General features: G+C 46.0%; 2 protein-coding genes across 3 annotated transcripts in view; one reads left to right on the top strand and one right to left on the bottom strand.

The window, feature by feature from the left end:
* COPE (coatomer protein complex subunit epsilon) overlaps positions 1-5,822 on the bottom strand; it is a 39,512-nt gene extending 33,690 nt beyond the window's left edge. The window contains exon 1 of the mRNA XM_030217327.1: positions 5,671-5,822. Within this exon, the coding sequence (XP_030073187.1) occupies positions 5,671-5,772 (102 nt within the window). The 5' untranslated portion in view covers positions 5,773-5,822. The remainder of the gene's footprint in view (positions 1-5,670) is intronic.
* Positions 5,823-5,940: 118 nt separating this feature from the next.
* DDX49 (DEAD-box helicase 49) overlaps positions 5,941-21,183 on the top strand; it is a 53,548-nt gene continuing 38,305 nt past the window's right edge. Inside the window, exons 1-5 of one of the 2 annotated variants that reach the window (XM_030217325.1) lie at positions 6,062-6,122; positions 8,452-8,530; positions 9,309-9,432; positions 10,451-10,536; positions 19,462-19,583. In XM_030217325.1, coding sequence (XP_030073185.1) covers positions 9,320-9,432; positions 10,451-10,536; positions 19,462-19,583 — 321 coding nt within the window. In that variant the 5' untranslated portion in view covers positions 6,062-6,122; positions 8,452-8,530; positions 9,309-9,319. Of the gene's footprint in view, positions 6,123-8,451; positions 8,531-9,308; positions 9,433-10,450; positions 10,537-19,461; positions 19,584-21,183 lie in introns of both variants that reach the window. The other variant, XM_030217324.1, reaches the window with a different exon arrangement.

Here is a 21,183-nt window from a genome sequence, read left to right as displayed (position 1 = left end):
TTCCTCGCTCTCAGCATAGTGGCGATGACCTTGTCTGAGAAGCCCTTCTTCCTCAGACGCTGCCGCTCAATAGCCAGGCCGTAAGACCAAAGGGAGAGGGATCCTCCATCACCACGGGACCCTGATGTAACAGGCCCTGCTCCACTGACAGCCGCAGAGGATCGTCGACTGAGAGCCTGAACAAGTCCGCATACCAGGGACGTCTGGGCCAATCCAGACCCACCAGGATTACCCTGCCGGGATGCTTTGCCACCCGGTCTAGCACCCTGCCCAACATGGGCCAGGGCGGGAACACATAGAGGAGCTCTTGTGTCGGCCACTGTTGGAGAAGAGCATCTACTCCCAGGGATCGAGGGTCCCGTCCTCTGCTGAAAAAGCGCGGCACTTGGCCATTGGCCGATGACGCCATCAGATCTAGGCTCGGCTGGCCCCAGCGCTTCGTGATGTCCAAGAACGCCCGAGCAGATAGTTGCCACTCTCCGGGCTCCAAGGTATGGCGACTGAGAAAGTCCGCCTTGACATTCATGACTCCGGCAATGTGGGCCGCTGAAAGCTGCTCCAGGCTCGCTTCCGCCCACTGGCAAAGACTCATAGCCTCCTTGGCTAGAGGGGCGCTCTGGTACCTCCCTGGCGGTTGATATAGGCCACAGCCGTGGCATTGTCCGACAGGACCCGTACAGGCTTCAACACGAGTACCGGGATGAACTCCAATAACACCAAGCGAATGGCTCTGAGTTCCAGGAGGTTGATAGACCACTTGCCTCTGCAGGAGACTAGAGCCCCTGCGCTGTCCTTCCCAAGCAGTGGGCTCCCCAGCCCATCAAAGAGGCGTCTGTCGTGACGACAATCCACTCCGGGGTCACCAGAGGCAATCCTGCAGACAACTTGTCTGTCTGCGTCCACCAGCTCAGCGCCTTGCGCACTGCTGGGTCCACGGGAAGGCGCACAGCATAATCCTCCGACATCGGAGTCCAGCGCAGCAGCAGAGATAGCTGTAGTGGTCTCATATGAGCCCTGGCCCAGGGCACTACTTCCATCGTGGCCGTCATAGAGCCCAACAGCTGCACGTAGTCCCAAGCCCGAATAGGAGAGGCTACTAGGAACTAGTCCACCTGAGCCTGAAGCTTGACAATCCGATTGTCTGGCAGGAACACTCTGCCCACTTGGGTGTCGAATCGAACTCCCAGATACACCAGGGACTGAGTCGGGCGCAGCTGGCTCTTCTTCCAGTTGATGATCCATCCCAGGGAGCTCAAAAGAGCAACTACCCGGTCCATAGCTTTGCCGCACTCTGCATAAGAGGGGGCTCAGATCAACCAGTCATCCAGATAAGGATGGACTTGTACTCCTTCCTTTAGCAGGAAGGCCGCTATGACCCCCATTACTTTGGAAAAGGTCCGCGGAGCAGTAGCCAACCCGAAAGGGAGGGCTCTGAACTGGAAGTGTCGTCTCAGGACTGTAAAACGCAGAAAGCGTTGGAGAGGAGGCCAGATGGGAATATGCAGGTACGCTTCCTTGATGTCCAAGGAAGCCAAGAACTCTCCTGCCTTCACTGCCGCTATAACAGAGCGGAGAGTCTCCATGCGAAAGTGCCTCTCTTTCCAGGCCCGATTGACCCCTTTGAGGTCGAGGATAGGCCGGACAGAACCTCCTTTCTTTGGAACCACAAAGTAAATGGAGTAACGTCCCTTGCCAATCTGATTTTTTGGCACCGGAACGACCGCACCCAGGCGGATCAGGTTGTCCAAGGTCTGCTGCACTACCACAGCTTGACCGGAGACTTGCAGGGAGAGAGTACAAACCCGTCTCTTAAGGGTTGGCAGAACTCTAGCTTGTAGCCGTCTCTGATGACTTCCAGCACCCACGCGTCTGAAGTTATAGTGGTCCACTCGCCCAGAAACGAGGACAGCCGTCCTCCAATCTGCCCTGGGGCGTGGACCAAGGCCCCGTCATTGGGTACGAGACCCTGGGGGAGGACCGGAGGGAGCACCTCCGGGACGGCGGTCTCTGCGAAAGGAATGCTGCTTGGGGGAGAAATTCCTCTTGAAGGAAGAGGGGGCAGAGGAACCCGACTTGCCCGGGCGGTATGGAGGTATCGGGACGAGTACTAACCCGAGCCCTGACCTCTGGTAATTTCTTGCCCTTAGACGTGCCGAGATCGGTCACGATTTTGTCCAGCTCGACCCCAAAGAGCAGCTTGCCTTTAAAAGGCAATCTAGCCAGGCGGGATTTAGAGGCGTGGTCAGCAGACCAATGTTTCAGCCAAAGCCACCGCCGCGCAGAGACTGTCTGAGCCATGCCTTTAGCTGAGGCTCTCCAGACATCATACAGCAAGTCTGACAAATAGGCTAAGCCCGATTCCAGGGCCGGCCAATCAGCCCTCAAGGAATGATCCGAGGGGGAAGCCCGCTGCACCATAGTCCGGCACGCCCTGGCCACATAGGAGCCGCAAACTGAGGCCTGCAAACTTAAAGCAGCTGCCTCCAAGGACGACCTTAAGGCCGCCTCCAATCTTCTGTCTTGGGCGTCCTTTAGGGCCGTGCCACCTTCCACCGGCAACGCCGTTTTCTTAGTCACCGCAGTGATTAAAGAATCCACGGTAGGCCACAGATAGGCCTCACGTTCACTCACAGCCAAAGGATAGAGGCGGGACATAGCCCTAGCCACTTTAAGGCTCGTTTCCGGGACATCCCATTGAGCCGCAATTAAGGTGTGCATGGCATCATGCACGTGGAAGGTTCTAGGCGGGCGCTTCGTCCCCAGCATAATGGCAGAGCCAACAGGGGCTGAGGGAGAGACGTCCTCCGGAGAGGAAATCTTCAAAGTGTCCATGGCCTGTAACAACAGGTTGGGCAAATCCTCTGGGCTAAAAAGCCGCGCTGCAGAGGGGTCATCCGCTCCATCCGAGCGGGGATCTATCTCCTCCAAGGAATCCGCAAAGGATCGTTGGGAGACCTCAGACACGCTGCCCTCATCTACATCGGAGGAGACAAAAGTCCTCCAAGGCCTGGAAATCAACCCGAGGGCATTTACCTCTGGGAACCTCAACCTCTTTATCAGAAGAGGGAGCAGGGGCAGCGTTTTGCATGAGGAAAGCCTGATGCAGCAGCAAAACAAACTCGGGGGAGAAACCCCCCAGACTGTGCACTTCCGCAGCCTGGGCAACAGCCCTAGACGCACTCTCAACCGGCGCTCGCAATAGCGGGGGAGAGACATGCTGCGCATCCAAAATGGCGTCCGGCGCGAAACTCCGTGAAGGAGCCGCGCGGGAAGAACGGCGCTTAACTTTAGCCGCTTTTGTGCCGTCGCCCAAATTAAGGGCGTTCATGGCATTAATGTCTCCAACCTCAAGGGCGGCCCCGAAGAAGCCGTCCGAGCCGCGTGGCCGGCCAAGATGGCGGAGGCGAGGAGCGGGGGATGGGCGTTTATGGCGGGAAAAAACCGCCACGCCGGAGGAACGACCGGGACATTCATCGGTCACTAAACTATCACCCATCAAGGGCGAATCAGGTTGTAAAACCCCCGCATCCCCTCTAGAAGCGCTCCAGCGATCCGGGGAGCGACCCTTTGCGCCCTCGCCCTCCGACGCCATTGCCACGAGGAGAAGAATCGGGGAACCCCCTGCCCGCTATAAAAAGGTAAAATTACCTGCTTGCCGCTCCGAGCTGTAACGAACTGGTGTCCCAGTGAGTAGCTGCAATGAACGTTTAAAGAAACGTCGAATTAAACGCCTTTAAAGACGTTTAAAAATATTTTTTTTTTTTTTTTTTTTTTTTAAACGGAGCCAGCGGGAGGGGGGAGAAAAGGAGGGACCTGGCACCACCAGGTTTGCACTTGCTCAAAAGAGCCCTCAACCCCAGGCCTCAACAAAACCTAAGGATTAGGCTTGGAGGCCTAGCCAGAGCTGCTGCTGTGTGTGACCACCACCTGCTGAGATAGAGAACATACTGGGGAGTTTCCGGCAGCACATGACCACATATAGGGAGGCAAAAGTTTGCTCTCTATCTCCACCTGCTGGTAGATGGACACAACCCACCAGTCTATGGATTGATCAGCTTGATGATATGGAAACAAGAGTTTATTCTTGTGACTGTATAACTGAAATTTATAAACAAATATAATAATAATAAAAAGCTGCCAGAACTGAACTGGATCTTCCAAGTGGAAAGCATAAGATCCGGCTCCATTTTCTTCTCTGTGATTAGTTTACCCAAGAATCCTCCAGATCCCGATCAAGAAATGTTGAATCCTCTGAGTGGGATCCAGAGGATGCAGCTCCTTTTTTCTCTGCCAGCAATTGATCCAAGTGTCCTCCAGGTCCCTCCTATGGCTTTCAAAGTGATCAGGAACACAGAGAAGAAAAGGGAGCGTCCCCCAGATCCTATGTTTTCCACTTCAAAAAGTGGCCAGGTGATGCAGAGAATGCTTGAGTAAACTGCTGGCAAAGAAGAAAAAGGAGTCAGATCCTCTGGACCCCCACTCGAAGGATCTGGAACAGCTCCATTGGCTTAAGTAGAATCTGGAGGACAAAAACCATTTATTGACGTTCTGTGAATGACAATGGCAACAACTTACAGCCCACAAGATCCTAATTTCTGATCTGGCAAAAAGCCTCCATTTCAGTTTCAACAAACTAAAAACTGCATCATCCAACTCTGCTGATGCATGGACTTGATTTAAGGTGAAACGCACAGGATTCAGCTTTTCCCCAGTCCCCTGAAGTGGTTCTCAAATCTGTCCTCAGAGATTTTCAGGAGGTGCATGTGTATCACCTCCATTATCTGCAACTCATATTCATTATCCCCAAATATTAACTCTTCACTGTATTATCTTTGAAAAAATTAACTTTATCAATTCTCTAAATATATAAAATTTCTTTTCACAATCTAATCATTAACACCTAAAATCAAATGGACTTTTTTGAAAAATAATAATACAATTCCTCTATCCCCGGAGTTTTTTTTTTACACTCTATCTTGGACCATATTCATTACGGATATCCTGAAAACCCGAAGTGGCTGGTGGTCCCTCTCAGGACAGGGTTGAGAATCACTGCATAAAAGGACGAACTTCCCACACTTTTTTTTTTTCATCTTCCAGTGCAATTGGATCTCTTTGCCAACCAAATCCGATGTCTATATATCCTGGAGCTGCTGGCAGCACTCCTCTCTTTCCTACTTTACAGGTGATAAACCTCGCAGCGGGAACAAATTAAAAAACAAAACAAGCACAAATTCGGCAGATCCGTTACAAAAACAGAATGATCCAGACACTGGCCCCGCAGTTCTGAGGCTAATGAGGTCCTGTGAGGGGCGAGATTGGAGATCCCAGGAGAGTGGCTCTAGGACAATCGGAAAAGGAGTAGCTACAGGACCTCAAACTGGGGAGAGGGGTTGTAGTAACCGGTGAAGATGGCGCGTAGTCCCCAAGATGAGAGAGAGCTGCCCCAGACAGGGCAGCAAGAACACTTCCACTCCTTCCATCCTTTCTACCTTCTCCCTTTGCTTATAAATCCATGGGATTTTATGGGCTTAGATAGCGGCTTGTAACCTGAGCAGCAAGACAAAGTTCAGAAGAGGTTCGGCCTAGAAGCTGTCCTGGAATTTTTTGGGGGGGATCCCTAAGCCTACTTGTGGGCTGTTTTGTCCCAAATTTGCCCTCAACTCTCACCTTCACTTTTTGCGCCTCGTTGATGCATTGCTGGTAGCTACCAATGTAAAACGAATTTTTCACATCGAAAAGCTCATCCACCTCTCCCTGCTGCCCTGCCATTTTCCTGCTCTGTCTCAGTCGACCACGTAACCCGAATACGTCATATCCAGTGATAGGCGAATGGTAGCTTGGGAAGTGTAGGCAATGGGCACTGTCCTCTCTTTGCTTCTAGGATTCGGGAACTAATTTGCGGCGCTTAATTGTAGTGACGTAAGCATTGTGCGCCAAAGGTAAAACTGAGGGGGACCTAAAGGGAGTCGGTTTTGCGGCCGCGCACGCAGCACGCTTCACAGGCATGGCAGGGTTCGCGGCGCTCGGTCTGTCACCGTGGCTGCGGGAGCAGTGCGCACAGCTGGGTATCAGTCGGCCAACGCCGGTGCAGGAGAGCTGCATCCCAGTCATATTGAATGGTGAGTCCGAGGATGTGGGCCTTGTTTATTTATGTTCCGGAGCACCCCAGGAAGTGGGAGAAATCAGGCGTACTGGGCACCCTTGGCGAACCTTCAGCCTTTTGCATCCCCCATCATCCCGCTCCTTCAATTAATTTTCTTGTCCTTTTTTCACCCACTCCCCACTTAAACTCTGCAATCGCGATCATCCTGTAACAGTTCATACTGTCGCTTCTTTATTCTACATGTCATAGCTCATTCCTGAACATTTCTGTGTGCTTCCAGAGTGTCCTTGTGTCTCATCAGCTTTTTGTGTTATAATTGAATTTCTGTTGGCTTCATTAAATGTAGCTCAGTTTAAGGAGCATAATACAGTAAATATTGTGCAAAACTGAAAGTTGTTTCTGGTTCAAAAGTTGCCCAGGTTTTCCCCTTCTGAAAATCTGAGGGAATAGGGAGAGCTATCCTGCCTCTCTTTCCAGTTTGAGATAGCCCATATTTAGTTCCTCCTGTATGCATACTTTTATTTTCTGTGATGAATCATAGTAATATAGTAGATGATGACGGATAAAGACCTGATGTCCGTCCGTATAGTCTACCCGACAGTCACATTTATTTATTTAATTATTACATTTGTATCCCACATTTTCCCACCTATTTGCAGGCTCAATGTGGCTTACATAGTACTGTAAAGGCATTCGCCAAGTCCGGTAGGGAACACATACAATTAGATGTTATGGTGGAATAGGGAAGATAAGATTCAGGCACATAGGGTTAAAGATAGGGAGGGTTTGATAATGTCCAGTACGACCTTTGGTATTGATGTGTTGTGGAATTGAGGCATTTATGTGGTATAAAATGCACATGCTTGAACCTGATCTTTCTTTACCTTTCTTGGGACGCAGATTATAGCAGTTTTGCCCTGTACTGGCCTTAGTTCCTCATAGCTGAATTTGTCGTCTAAGCACCACTCAACATACCAACATGCATGCATGCATTCATTTAATTTCTTGTTTTTATACCTTCCTATTTCTAATTAGGGATTCTCTGTGTTCATTCCACACCTTTTTTGAATTCTGTCACCATTTTTATCTTAATCATCTCCCATAGGTAAAGATCATACTGCCCATAGACTACCTGCTCAATGTTACAATCCCTTCCTCTTCCTCAAGATCTTCCATTTTGCCCCAAGCTTCATTTTTTATGTTCTACAGACTTTCTGTAAAGTGAAATTTTCTTAGTTTATGCCTGAGGCATCCTACTTTCACCCACAACACACAACCCCCTCATTCCAAAGCTCCTTTTCTATTGAAAGAGATCAGCCTTCTGTGCATTTATTTGTCCATGGGGGATATTTAAATGTCTCTATCATCTCCCCCCTATCTTTCTCTCCCTCGCCCTCCCCAGTCTCATCCCTATTCCCACAAGTCTACTGCTTGCACAACCTTATCTCATTTCTTACAATTACTAATTCTAAGGTATACATCATGTCTCTTATTCCCCACAAAATACAAACCATCATAACTCTAAGTTATTCAGTAAAGCGGATCATATCCTTATTATTAAAGTACATAGATAGGGGGTCCCAGGTTTTAACAAATCTCTTTTTAGCTTTTAGGTCCATAGTTTCTACAGACATTCTCTCTATTCTCAATTAGTTTGTGTATCTGGTTATGCGTGGAGAGTTTTTTTATCTACTGTAATAAATACTTATCGCTTAGCAATCAGGTGCGCCTTATGCAAAAAGAGAATTGAAACATGGATCCCTTCCACCACGACTTCCATAAGTTCCAACAGGCTTCTCTGTGGATTATTGCCCAGCTTTGATAATGCATTTGACTCAAATGTTTTCATACAGTCTCCCAAAAATCGAAAAATCAGTGGACAAAAGCTTGTTATGGACACAGTTATTATGTGCTTTTTGAACATTCTTGTTTGACTTTTCTACCTGTCATTTTTCAAACTGTTGATGACATAATAAAGATATTTCAAAATAAATGTCTTTATTATATTTTCTAATCCCACCTTTCTTCCAAAGTATACATATTTAGATTTTTAAGGAGCCCTTTTACTAAACTGTGGTAAAAGGTGGCCTTAGCGCGTCCTTACGTGGATCATTCCTGGATGCTAAGGCCATTTTTACCATGAGAGTAACATGGCCAATTCTTTCATTTTCATATGTGCTAATATTCCAGTTAGCAGAAGCCCCTATTGCCACCTATTTTGTAGGTGGCATGTCCTAACCACTATCTAAATAATTGCGCAGTAATGTAGCTGCACTAACTGATTAATGAAGAAACATGTCCACTCTCTGCCTCAGCACTAAAAAAAATACATTTTATTTTTTTAGCGTATGGGTAGTGCACATCGATCCCAAAACTACCGCGGGATGCTTGAACACACCCTGCAGTAAGGCATTTTGTGCTTCGGTAAGCACATGTGAGTAAAAGGACCCCTAAGTCTGTTCCCATATGCTTAATGGTTGAGATTATTTATTAGTTTAGTAGCCACCTTCTGGACTGACTCCGTAGTTTATATCCTTTTGAAGGTGGGATTCCAGATTTGTATGCCAAATGAGGTCTCACCTGAAACTTACACAGGGGTACTATCACTCCTTTTTCCTGCTGGCCATTCCTCTCCTTTTGTATCCAAAAATCCTTTTGGCTTTTGTCATCAAGTTTTCTTCCTGCTTGGCCACCTTAAGTTATGATTACCCCCAACTCCTGTTCTTCTTTTTGTGCACAAAAAAATTTCACCCCCTGATTCTCTGTACTATACTGCTTTGTTTGTTTTTTGCAGCCAGAATGCATGACCCTGTATATGTTTTGTTTGGGGGTTTTTTTGTTTGTTTTTTTGGCATTAAATCTCAGCTGCCAAACTCTACACTATTTCTCAAGCTTCAATAGATCCCTTTTCATGTTTTCCATCTTCCAATGGTCAAAAAAACTGTAGGAGAGAGGTTTTTTTTTTCTGGAGTAGTATAATGTATTTGTGATTAGTACTGAAGAGTTATGCACCTGTCATCTTTAAACTGATTCAACAAAATCAGTAAAGTGCTTGAAAGCCAGTCCAAAACTTATCAAATTCACCCAACAGAAAAGTAGCAAACATGTTTGTTGACCTTTGTCTACGGGTCCAGGTGGGAATGCAGTTTGAGCGAATTTTGTGTCTGAGATGAAATATTTATGCCCACATCTTTCCTCCTAGGTCAGGATTGCATGGGCTGTGCCAAGACTGGCAGTGGGAAGACAGCAGCCTTTGTGCTTCCCATCCTGCAGAAGCTCTCAGAAGATCCTTATGGCATCTTCTGTCTCGTGATGACACCTACCAGGTGAGTGCTGTGGCAGTTCTTCCTGGATAATATGCAGAATCTAGTGGAAAAGATGTGAATGTGTATGTCCCTAGGGGACATAGGATGAAGGTAAAAGGGGTTAGACTCGGGAGAAATATATTTTCATTACTTAGCTTCTCACTATTCCAGAACCTGTGGGATAGTTGTGTCCATCAACCAGCAGGTGGAGATAGAGAATTGAAAACTGAGCTGAGACATATTTCTCTTGACATCCAGTCCAGTTCCTCAGTATTTACTTAGACAAGAAGTAAGGGAAAAACTCAATAAACACAACCACCTTAAGTGACTCCTAACCTAACACTAACCAGGTTCTGGAATAGTGGGAAGGACTCATGGAAAGAAAAGAAACTTATCAGGTAAGACTTAATTTCTTCTTCTTCTTACAGAAAGGGTAGTGGTTGTGTGGAATGACCTCCTAGCGGAGGTGGTGAAGATTAGGGCTGTATTAGAGTTAAAGAAAACATGGGATCAGCAAAGGAAGATGAAGGGATTGGGGGGCTTAGTAGTTGGTATGGATGGGCAGACTGGATAGGCCATATGATCTGTTTTTGCCATCATGTTCTATTTTTGTAGGTTGGAGAGGAAGGGCAGCAGCACACACAGTCTAGTATCTGATAGGGTACAGAACTTTGGACATGCGGTTACATAATATAGTTTATGACAGTAGATGAAGACCCACATGGCCTATCTAGTCTGCCCAGCAATAAAATGTAATTGACAAGATTTGGAAGTCAAATAAGCAAACAATGATTTTGTGTTGAAAGTATGAATTCTCTTTTAAGTTCAGATCTGAGCAAGTTATTTGGCTAACATGCTTTGAAATAATTGATTTATTATAGTTAGGTCTTGTGGTGGTGAAGAGTCGTGGCTTTGACAAGTATGTGTGTGGAATTAGTGTTTTTTATTTCCTCCTTTTGCAGTGCAGTTCCTGTTGGCATCTTTCCGTAAACAACAGCTCCCATGCAATTTGCCTCTTTTTTTTTTTTTTTTTTAACAGGGAGTTGGCATACCAGATAGCAGAGCAGTTCCGAGTGCTCGGGAAACCCCTGGGGCTGAAGGATTGTATTATTGTTGGGGGCATGGGTAAGTGTGGTTATCACATACCAAGAGTGAGTGAACACTTTCCCGGGGGGGGGGGGGGGGGGGGGTGGTCTCACCAAGATGCATTACTTGACGGTGAACCTAAAATTAACCAAGCCTCAAACTCCAAGCCTTTAATATTTACCAAAGATAAAACAGTTGCAATCTTCTCTTTAAACACAACTGGGCCATATTTCTGGGAACATTAACAACATGGCTTCTTGCAGTATTCTCCTCAGTGTGTTAAAAATTTGATCAAGAGTGGATGAGGGTGGGGGGCTAGGGTAGTAAAGGGAAAGAGAGGAAGTGTGGGGGGGGGGTGGAGAACTTGTTCTGTGTTGATCTGATAAAGTTGCTTGCTTATTATTATACTAAGTCATCTAGTGATGGTTATGAGGCAGCATATTATCTGCTAATAAAGCATGTTTATACTAAACATATCTGGGCAGTGTAGATTTCTGCATATTGGTCTCTGGGGCTATGAAAGTTTTTGGCAAAGTTCATTCAGCTGACAAAAATAATTTTGTGTTGCAATGGGAGAACCTCAGGGTGCTGTTAAAAAGAAAGATGATAAAGTTTACTAGTTAGGCCCAGAGGAGGAAACAGCAGAGAGAAGAATATTTTGAGCACTAAATATCTACGGTGGAGACACAGCATAAGGCAGGTTGCTCAGGCAGGGTTTTCAGGGATTTTTTGATTGGCAAGACTTCCAAGGGGGGGAAGTTATTCAAAACTAGGTGATTGCATAGATGGGACCTGTGGTAAAATAGCACGTCTTATCTGTAACCCATGTTAATAACTACATTCGCAAGTTGATCAGATTGCAAGATCCTTTAGATCAGGCTTGTCCAAGTTCAGTCCTCGAGAGCCGCAAACAGCCCAGATTTTCAGTATATCCCTTGAGGACTGAACTAGGACAAGCCTGCTTTAGACATTCCTGGCAAAATGGTAACAGAGAGGAGCCACTGCTGGCTAAAGTGCTGAGGAAAAAAAAAAACAATACAATTGCAGATATCCACACTCAACAGGGTGCAGCCCTCCTTTCCTGTAAGATCAAAGGCATCTTTTTGTTTCACTTCTCACATTATAAGGCATACCCTACGGATCCAGCTTAAGTGCCGAACTCAGCTACACAACAAAACCATAACTTGCAACGAACATTATTTAACTCTTCTTCTCTTGATTTTCTAATGTGTCTGTAACGCATATATCTCATTTCTCTATAACATCAATCTGTATTTGTTTCATCACCGGAGGTGGGTAATGCCTCGCGGTACTATGTAAGCCACATTGAGCCTGCAAATAGGTGGGAAACTGTGGGGTACAAATGCAGCAAATAAATAAATTATATTGTAGGAAGGGCAGTCATAAACTAGCAAAAATTAACCCTTTCTTGAGGGATCACAGAAGAGCAAATGCTTGCCTGTCTCAGACAATTACATTATGTAGAAGGGCCATGACTCAGGATTTCTGTGATTAATATGCAGGAGATTTATTCCATATAACAGAGACAGTGTATGCAAATAGATCTCATTCATATTCCTTGTCAAAATTCTGAGAACCCAACTGGGTTGTGGCCCTGTAGGACAGAGCTTGTGCACCCCTACTGTATGAGTTGGAAAAAACTATGGTAGATCTTTCTAATGGTAAACTTCCTGAAACATTTAGACTCGGTCAAAAATATTGTTATTCCAAGAGTTGTCTACTGTGATACTTGAGGTATTTAAGATATTCAAGAGCTTCCACACTGGTCAAATATCCTGACCGATGCAGCAATCATGTTAACGTGTGAAAAAGGTAGGTTTGTACTATGTCCTAAATTCTAGACTTCAATAGCATTCTTAAATGTAGATATTAAAGTTCCAGCCAAAGCTGATGACTGAGCCTTCAGATGCGGACCAGACCAGATAGGCCAGGAAAACTGATGACTGAGCCCATGGATCCAGACCAGGCTGGAAAAGCTGATGACTGAGCCCACAGATGGATAACAGATTAGATAGGCCAGGAAAACCGATGACTGAGCCCATGGATCCAGACCAGATAGATCAGGAAAACCGATGATTGAGCCCACGGATCCAGACCAGATAGACCAGGAAAACTGATGACTGAGCCCACAGCTGCAGACCAGACCAGATGAGACTACAAAAGCTGATGACTGAGCCCACAGATGCAGACCTGATTAGTTTTATGAAGGGCGGGCTCTTGACTGCCAATATGCACGGGATATTTAGCAATGTAAAAGAATACAATTCAGGGGCTAGTGGTGGCACAGTTGCTCTAGCCAGTTCACAGCTTGGATAAGAGCACTGTATGCTTGGATAAGAGCCCTGTATGCCAGTTTATGTAAGTAAATGATAAATGCAGCAAAATTCATGATCATGATTCTATGGAAATAATCTCTGCTGATGGTGCCCTGGTGTAAACAATGTGAGAGATTGCAACCATTAAAAAACTAATCTTGGGAGGAAGTGACGTCAGTGCTAGGATATGGACGTCTGACGGACAGGCTCTGCACTCGACGGAGTTACAATTAGCCAAACCTCCTCTAAAATAGAGCGGAATGCCCGTAGCACTGCACTAGCAAGAAGCACGACTTCATGGCAGCCCAAAAGAAACTTGCAAAATTTAAATTTTACGGGAGAAAAAGGCGAGGCGGGCAAGATCGCGGGACCGCGATCTGGACCACGAGGCGACAAGATGGCGGCCGGAGACTCCGAGTCGGACCTGGACCCCGAGGATCCCACAGTGAGTGATGCAGATGTAGATAAAAACGAAATAGCACGCTGGTTTAAAGATTTGAAAGCGGAAATGATCACTACCCGGAAGGGAATCCAGTCATCTGTAGCAGAGCTCCATGAGGAGCTGAAAGAGATCAGGTCACGGGTAGCAGAGACGGAAGAGAGAGTAGATACGCTGGGAGAGGATGTGCAGGCACTGCAGGCAGCACTGAAGAAAGAGCAGCAACTCAGGCAAGATATGGAATTCACAGTGGAAGACCTAGAAAATCGCTCCCGGAGGTGCAATCTCCATTTCAAGGGCATCCCAGAAGAAGAACAATTTAGGGATGTGATGAAAGTGGTGCAAGAGATCAGTGCACATGTCCTCAAAGAACTGTCGGGAGGAGGAGAACGAGCAGAAGGAGAACTACCGGTCATAGATAGAGCCCATCGAAGCCTGGGACCACAGAGGGGGGACCAACCCCGTGACATTATTGCTTGCTACCATGAATTTGGAACGAAAGATGCTGTTTGGAAAGCAGCGCGAGCTTTGGGAGACTTTAGCTGGACAAACTGTAAACCAAAAATTTATCAAGATCTAGCTCACACCACCCTCCAGAAACGCAATGGAATTTAAAGAGGTGACTCAATACTTGCAGAGGATGGGATTGAGATACCGGTGGCTGTATCCATTTGGGCTTCAGGTCTCAGTTGGAGACAAGCACAGAAAATTACAAATGCCAAAGGGGGCATGGAAGATATTGAGAGAAATGGGTTGTGAAGATCTACCGACTGCAGAGGCCCCGGTGCAGCATCCAAAGCTGGGATCAGGGAAGGACCAGCGCGGTGGAGGAAACTTGTTGCCCAGAGGAGAGAAGGGCCATACTATTGTGAAGAAGAGGCGGAGAGAGCCCGGAGATGGAGTGGACTGAACTATTCTAGATAAGAAACATTTTGGGACTTGATACAGCCAGCGGCTTAAGCTGCAAAAAAATTGAAAAGCAGAGTTGGAAGCTACTGCATACACGGGATGAGTGGTGATGTATAAATGAGGGGGGGAAATATTGGGGAGTCTAACGTTGGGGGAAGTATCTGGCAGAGACTCATTTACTCCGGGAGGAACTGGCGGGAAGGGCGGACAGCCAGTTGAAGGGGGAGGGGGGATTCTGAGGGTAGGGTCATGGAATGTGAATGGTCTCAACAACCCAGGGAAGAGAAGTATTATTTTTCGAGAATTACGTAGGTTGGAGTGAGATGTGGTAATGTTACAGGAGACGCACATTCAGAGGAGGGATGAAGGATTGCTAAGGAACAGGGTACTTGGCGAGGGGTACCCGTGTGCAAATCCTAAAGGGGGGAAACTGGGGGGGCTGGTCATATATGTCAAAGACAATTTACAATTTATTAAGGAGCAGAACTACAGGGGGCATGATGGTAGATGCTTGGCACTTAAAGGAACAATTAGGGGCCAACCAATCACATTCATTAACATTTATGCACCAAATGAGGGGCAGGGGGATTTTTATGACCAGATACGAGCAGACTTAGTATCTTTTGCAGCGGGCCAGATAGTTCTAGGGGGGGATTTCAATTTCCCTGCAGCGGGGCTTGACCATTCGAAGGGGAAACCACTGGGGGCGAAGTATACGCGGGGAAAGCTTCTTAAATTAATGCGAGAACTCTACTTATTAGACATTTGGAGGCTGCAACATCCGGGGCAAAAAACCTTTACCCACTATTCACATGCTCGGATAGATGCGATCTGGGGTAGTCAATCATTATGGGGGGTAATTAAAGGGTCTGAAATTGAAAGCATTCACGCCTCAGATCATGCTCCCGTGTGGGTAGAGCTGGGTAAGGTTGGAGGGGGAACGGTATGGAGATTAAATGAAATTCTGATAGATTCCGGAAAAGATTGTCAGGAAGTGAGAGAGATTATTAAAGACTATTTAATACTTAATGATAACGCGGAGGTCTCAGATGGGATTTTATGGGATGCCCTCAAAGCAGTGATGAGGGGGCACTTGATTTAAAATGGGGCTCAACGAAAGCGGGAGCAGGGGGCACGGGAAGTACAGATCTGGCAAAGGCTGGCGGATTGTGAAGCGCACCATCAACAAAAGGGGGACCCACAGGTATTTAGAGAACTACTGGCCTGTAGAGCGGAATTGCAAAAGATACAAATTGGGAAAATGGAGTTTCAGAGGAAATTATTACAACAGAAATTTTTTGAATATAGCAATAAAGCAGGTGACATGCTAGCTAGGAGGTTACGCCACAGACAAGTACAGAATACGATAACTAAATTAAAAAGGGGAGGAGGAACCCTGGTACATCAGGATGGAGACATAAGGGCAGAGTTTGTGCAGTATTACACGAAACTGTACTCTAAAGAAAAGGGGGCAAATCTGGAGGAGATACGAAATTACATAAAGGATCTAGGCCTCAGTAAAATAACAGATAATCAAAGGGTGGAATTGGAATCCCCAATTACAATGGAGGAAGTGCTAGGAGTCATTAAGGGATTAAAAGGAGGGAAAGCGCCGGGATTGGATGGGTTCACGGGGAAGTATTATAAAGTGTTTAAACACAAACTGGCTCCTCTACTAATCAGAGTGGGAAATGCTTGCTTTATTGGGGAAGACATGCCTACCAGTATGCAAGCGGCAGGGATAACAGTTCTCCTCAAACCGGGGCGTGACCCAGCTCTATGTGGGTCCTATAGGCCAATCTCTTTGTTAAACATTGGTGTTAAGATCCTGGCCAAGGTGATGGCAGACCGCTTAGGTAAGCTCTTGCCCACTCTGATTCATGAAGACCAAGCGGGATTTATACCGCATAGACAAGTTGGGGACAATATCCGCCGGACTCTGACGGGGGCCAATGTGATGGCCAAGGAAGGTAACGTGTCTGAGCAACTTTTAATTTCTTCCTGTTAACTTTGTAGCCTTTCGTAGCAAGAAAGCCAAGAAAGTCACAGGTGACTTGAACACAAGTGTCAAAGTCAGGGCATGTGATAAGCATGTCATCCACATACTGAACAATAGAAGTATGTGGTGGAAGAACATACCTGTCACGTTTAAATTCCTGTATGTGCCCTGCTAAAGTTTGGGAAAAGATGGTAGGACTGTCGGTGAACCCCTGGGGAAGACGGGTCCATTGATATGTTGTGTTATTGAATTGGAAAGCCGTTAATGGGCGGCTTACAGGGTCGAGAGTGATGGAGAAGAAGGCGTTGGATAAATCAATAGTGGAATGATATGTCTGCAAGGAGATGCTATTGAGGAGCGTAGTCGGGTTTTCCACATTTGGAAATGTGGCGTAAGTGAGGTCATTTAGCGCTCGTAAGTCTTGCACTATGCGGAAGGTTCCAGGTTCCTTCTTTGGAACAGGGAATAATGGAGTATTGTAGGGTGAATTACACTTCTCAATAATACCTTGCTGTAATAAGGAATCAATTTGTTCCTGAGCTCCAGCAATAACTTCAGGCTTCAGGGGCTTAAAGAAGAGGGGACTCCTTAACACTCTTAGCGATCGATGCGGAAAAAGCATTCGACAGGGTGGACTGGGAGTTCCTATGGGAGGTTTTGGCACACATGGGGATGGGGAGGGGTTTCATGGGTTGGTTGAGGAAATTATATGCACACCCGGTGGCCAAAATCAAAGTGAATGGGGGATACTCAGAGCAATTTAGTATTCAACGGGGAACCCGGCAGGGGTGCCCATTATCCCCATTACTATTCGCCCTAGCCATAGAACCATTTGCCCAGCGGATTCGCTCATTTCACGAAGCCCGGGGGGTCCAGATGGGAGGTTGGGCGCATAAGATCGCATTATTCGCAGACGATATTTTATTCTATATTTCATCTCCAATGTCGGCGCTGCCCGCATTGATTGAGGAGCTTCAAAATTATGGGTGGGTTTCGGGGTTCAAAGTGAATTACGATAAGTCCGAGGTTGTGGGGGTTACTATATCAGAGGCGGAGGAAGAGAGCATAAAAGAGGCGTTTAAATTTAAAGTTACCAAAGATAATTTTCGGTATTTAGGGATATGGATCCCGAAGGACCTAAACAAATTATACCAATTAAATTACATACCCTTACTGAAAAACCTGAGAGGAGACATGAAGGGGTGGCTTTCTTGGTGAGGTCGCATTGCGTCGGTGAAAATGAATATTCTGCCCCGGCTCTTATTTTTATTTTAAACTCTGCCAATCCTGGTTCCGAAAAGGGAAATAGTGCGGCTGCAATCGGATCTAGAGATTTTTGTTTGGGGGGGAACATCAGCAAGACTAGCACGAAGAATAATGTGGGGGAAACCCGAACAAGGGGGTAGAGGGATGCCAAATATTTTATGGTATTATTGGGCCTCTCAGTTAAAGCAAATAGCGGCCTGGAGCAAGGTAGACCTATCTCCCATAACTAGGTTGGAGCAGATTTTTGTCCAAGAAGGGGCCCTGGAGGGGCTTCTGTGGGCTTCTCTCCCGGATAACGCATACAAGAGGTTAACTTTAAATCCTTTTGTTTCACAGCTTTTGACTCTATGGGGAACACTAAAATATAGGCTGAGGGGATCTAGGACTAGATCCACATTTGCATGGATCACGCAGGACCCGGGCTTTCCAGTGGGGGCTCAAGGAGGGGTGTTCACCACATGGTTTCATAAGGGGCAGATACGATTTCGTGACTTCCTGACAGAGGAGGGTATTAAACCTTTTACAGAATTGAAGGAAGCCTACGAGCTATCGCCCTCTGATATCTATGCCTACACACAAGTCAAGCACTACATTATATCGGCTAGGTGTGTTAAAGACAAATTGGTGGAAAAGGAAAAGATGGAGGATTTATGGGGGAAGGGAATTTCCAGGATTTATGATCATATCAGGGGGTCAACATTTGTAAAACATTCATGTATGCAGGACTGGGAGAAGGATCTGCAACAGGAATTGACGGATGCTGAATGGGGGCGGGTATGTAGGGAGGTTAAAAAAGCCTCTTTATGTGTATTGCTCAAAGAGAATGCCTATAAAATAATGAGTAGATGGTATTACACGCCAGAGAGAGTAAAAGCGATGTATCCTGGGGCCTCAGATATTTGCTGGAGGTGCAAGGAGGGAAAAGGTACCTTTTATCATGTGTGGTGGGAATGCATGGAAATTCAGAAATTTTGGAAGGGCATCACAGGGTTATTGATGGAGGTGTTAGACACTCCATTCCCGTATGATCCCAAATGGTGCTTACTAGGATGGGGGAACCAGAGAGGGGCAAAATGGGAACACAGGTTTAAGAGGGTAGGCCTTGAAGCTGCAAAATCTATAGTAGCAGCGTTCTGGAAGCAAACTGAGGGGCCCACAGTACAAAATTGGATTGGGAAGATTAGGGGACTTATCACGGTGGAAGAACTGACAGACAAAAGGCGGGGAAGGTATAACCCAGAGGCAGAGGAATGGGTACACTTTGACCGACTAATAGGGAAAATTCAGAAGGAGGAGGGAACAGAGGGGAGGACAAGGGGGGAATGATTGGGACTGAGGTAGAGGGGGAAGGGGGTATGGGTGGGGGAGGAAAACGAAAGGGAAATAGGTTTTGATATTGTTTATTGAATATGTGTCTGTACCCTGAAGTGAAGATTTTGGAGTGGCGGATGATAATGGTGAATGGGGTGAGTCACTGTAATGTTGCTATATTTGTGGTATGTTTAATAAACTTTACAAATTAAAAAAAAATAAAAAACTAATCTTCATATTGAAAAAAATTAATTCAGCCTCTTATGAAAGGATTTTGGAAAGATTCTGGGCATATGTCAGAACAGAAGCCCATGTAATTCTGTGTGGCTGGTGGTATGTCCATAGGCTGCACTTTCCAGCTGTTTAAGGTCTAATCACAGTGTGCAGCCAGACTGTACCCAAGGTGGACTCATTTGTTGGCTGTGCACACTGCTTGTCGTGTCATAGATGAATTCACTCTAATATCTATCCGCTAAGCAAAAGGCTAAACATATTTTAAAAGCACTTGCCTAGTTTGAAGCTGTGTGAACTGTTTGAAAATGGCTCTCTTCCCAAAAAGGGAGAAGTTGGACACTTCTCTAGGGCCCTTCCCCTTCTGTCCTCTCAGAAAAAGTCTGATTCTGCAGTTTGATCTGTCTCTGAAATCCCAACTGTAGTGTTCTGTGCAGCACTGCTTCCCTGTGCTTTGTGTCCTGCTTTTTTAGATATGGTCACTCAAGCCTTGGAACTCTCTCGGAAGCCTCATATTGTTGTGGCGACACCAGGACGCCTGGCAGATCACATCAGGAGCTCTGACACCTTCAGTATCAAAAAAATCAAATTTCTGGTAAGAAAAAGTGTTGGAAAGATTCTTTTTTGTTTGTTTTTCCATTGCTTTCTGGTTTTCTAGGGGCTGCAGGAAGCTGCTGTCTTGGAAAATTATCGCCTGGACTGTAAAACTGGTACCCAAGTATTCCTACCTAGAAATAACTGCATGTAGTTTTTTTTTTTTTAACATGTATTTATCTTTATTAATGTGAAAAAAGATAACAGCAACATAAACAGCCAATGTTCATATAACAATAATTGTACAGCCATAACCTCTCTCCCTAGTACAATTCCTCAGATCCCAACACCCCCCTCCCCCCATCCTCAAGGAAAAGCCTCCCCAGCAAAATAAAGAAATTCTAGGAAGCAGCCTGGCGTGAGATCCATTGAACATATAAGTCCCAAATCTTATGGTAAGTCAACAGTTGGCCTGTGTGCATAGCTGTTAACTTGGACATCAGATGAATATGAATATATGGCCCCACCACATGTTTCTTCATGTGGTCCCTACCCTTCCTACCCCAACTTAACCATTATCTGTATTTGCTTTACTCCGGAGTCTATTAACACCTCTCCGGTATCATGTAAGTCACATTGAGCCTGCAAATAGGTGGGAAAATGTGGGATACAAATGTAACAAAAAATAAGAAGCGCTTGCAAACCCGGGAGTGTAGGGCTCTTCCACGCTGCTGCCAAGACTAATATACCTGCACGGCAAAACTGTGTACTGGCTTTTTTACTCCCCATGGCTTGAAGTGTAAAAGACAATGGTCCATCTTCATAGGATACTGGACCAAGGTAACCTGAAAGATAAACTTCACTATCCTAGACCAAAACTGTTTTAACAGCAATTGGTCTAAGTTTGGGAGTGTCGGTAGCCCACTTGAGGTCAACCTCCATTGAAGAAATTTGCAAGCCCACCTTTTTGATGCAGCTTTTAACTCCTAACCCTTATTCACTTGTTCAGAACCCTTATTTTATCATCCTCACTTTAATATTCCCTTATCTCTTGTTTGTCCTGTTTGTCTGTCCTAATTAGATTGTAAGCTCTGTCGAGCAGGGACTGTCTCTTCATGTTCAAGTGTAAAGCGCTGCATACGTCTAGTAGCGCTTTAGAAATAAGTAGTAGTAGTAAGTTAGAAAAGTGCTTCCCATGATCCGCATTGGGACCATATACATTCACCAAGTGTATATCGTTCCCCCTAACTTAAAGACCACTAGTATATAGCAACCCCCCCCCCCCCTCTATCTTTGACCACTTTCAAATTTTGCCATGGTTTGGAGTTATTGAATGCCACCATAACTCCTCGGGTCTTGGTATTATCAGTATTAGAAGCCAAGTACAGATGCGGATATTTACGATGAGAACATAAGTGCTCATGAACGGGCTTTAAGTGAGTCTCCTGTACTAGGGCCACATCCGCCCCAAGGCGGAGTAGCTCCCAAAAAAAGAGCTGACGCTTTCGTGGACAGTTCAGTCCCCTAGTGTTCATGAGCACCAATGAAATACTAGGCATTTAAGACATTCACACACCGAGTATCGCTCCCCTTCCCCAGACTGCCCCCAATCTCACTCACATCACAAACAAAAACCTTTTGGCACAATTTTCTATAGACTC

This window comes from Microcaecilia unicolor, chromosome 11 (assembly GCF_901765095.1).
Source record: "Microcaecilia unicolor chromosome 11, aMicUni1.1, whole genome shotgun sequence".
In the NCBI taxonomy this organism is placed as follows: domain Eukaryota; kingdom Metazoa; phylum Chordata; class Amphibia; order Gymnophiona; family Siphonopidae; genus Microcaecilia; species Microcaecilia unicolor.
This window is presented reverse-complemented; position numbering and strand designations above follow the sequence as displayed.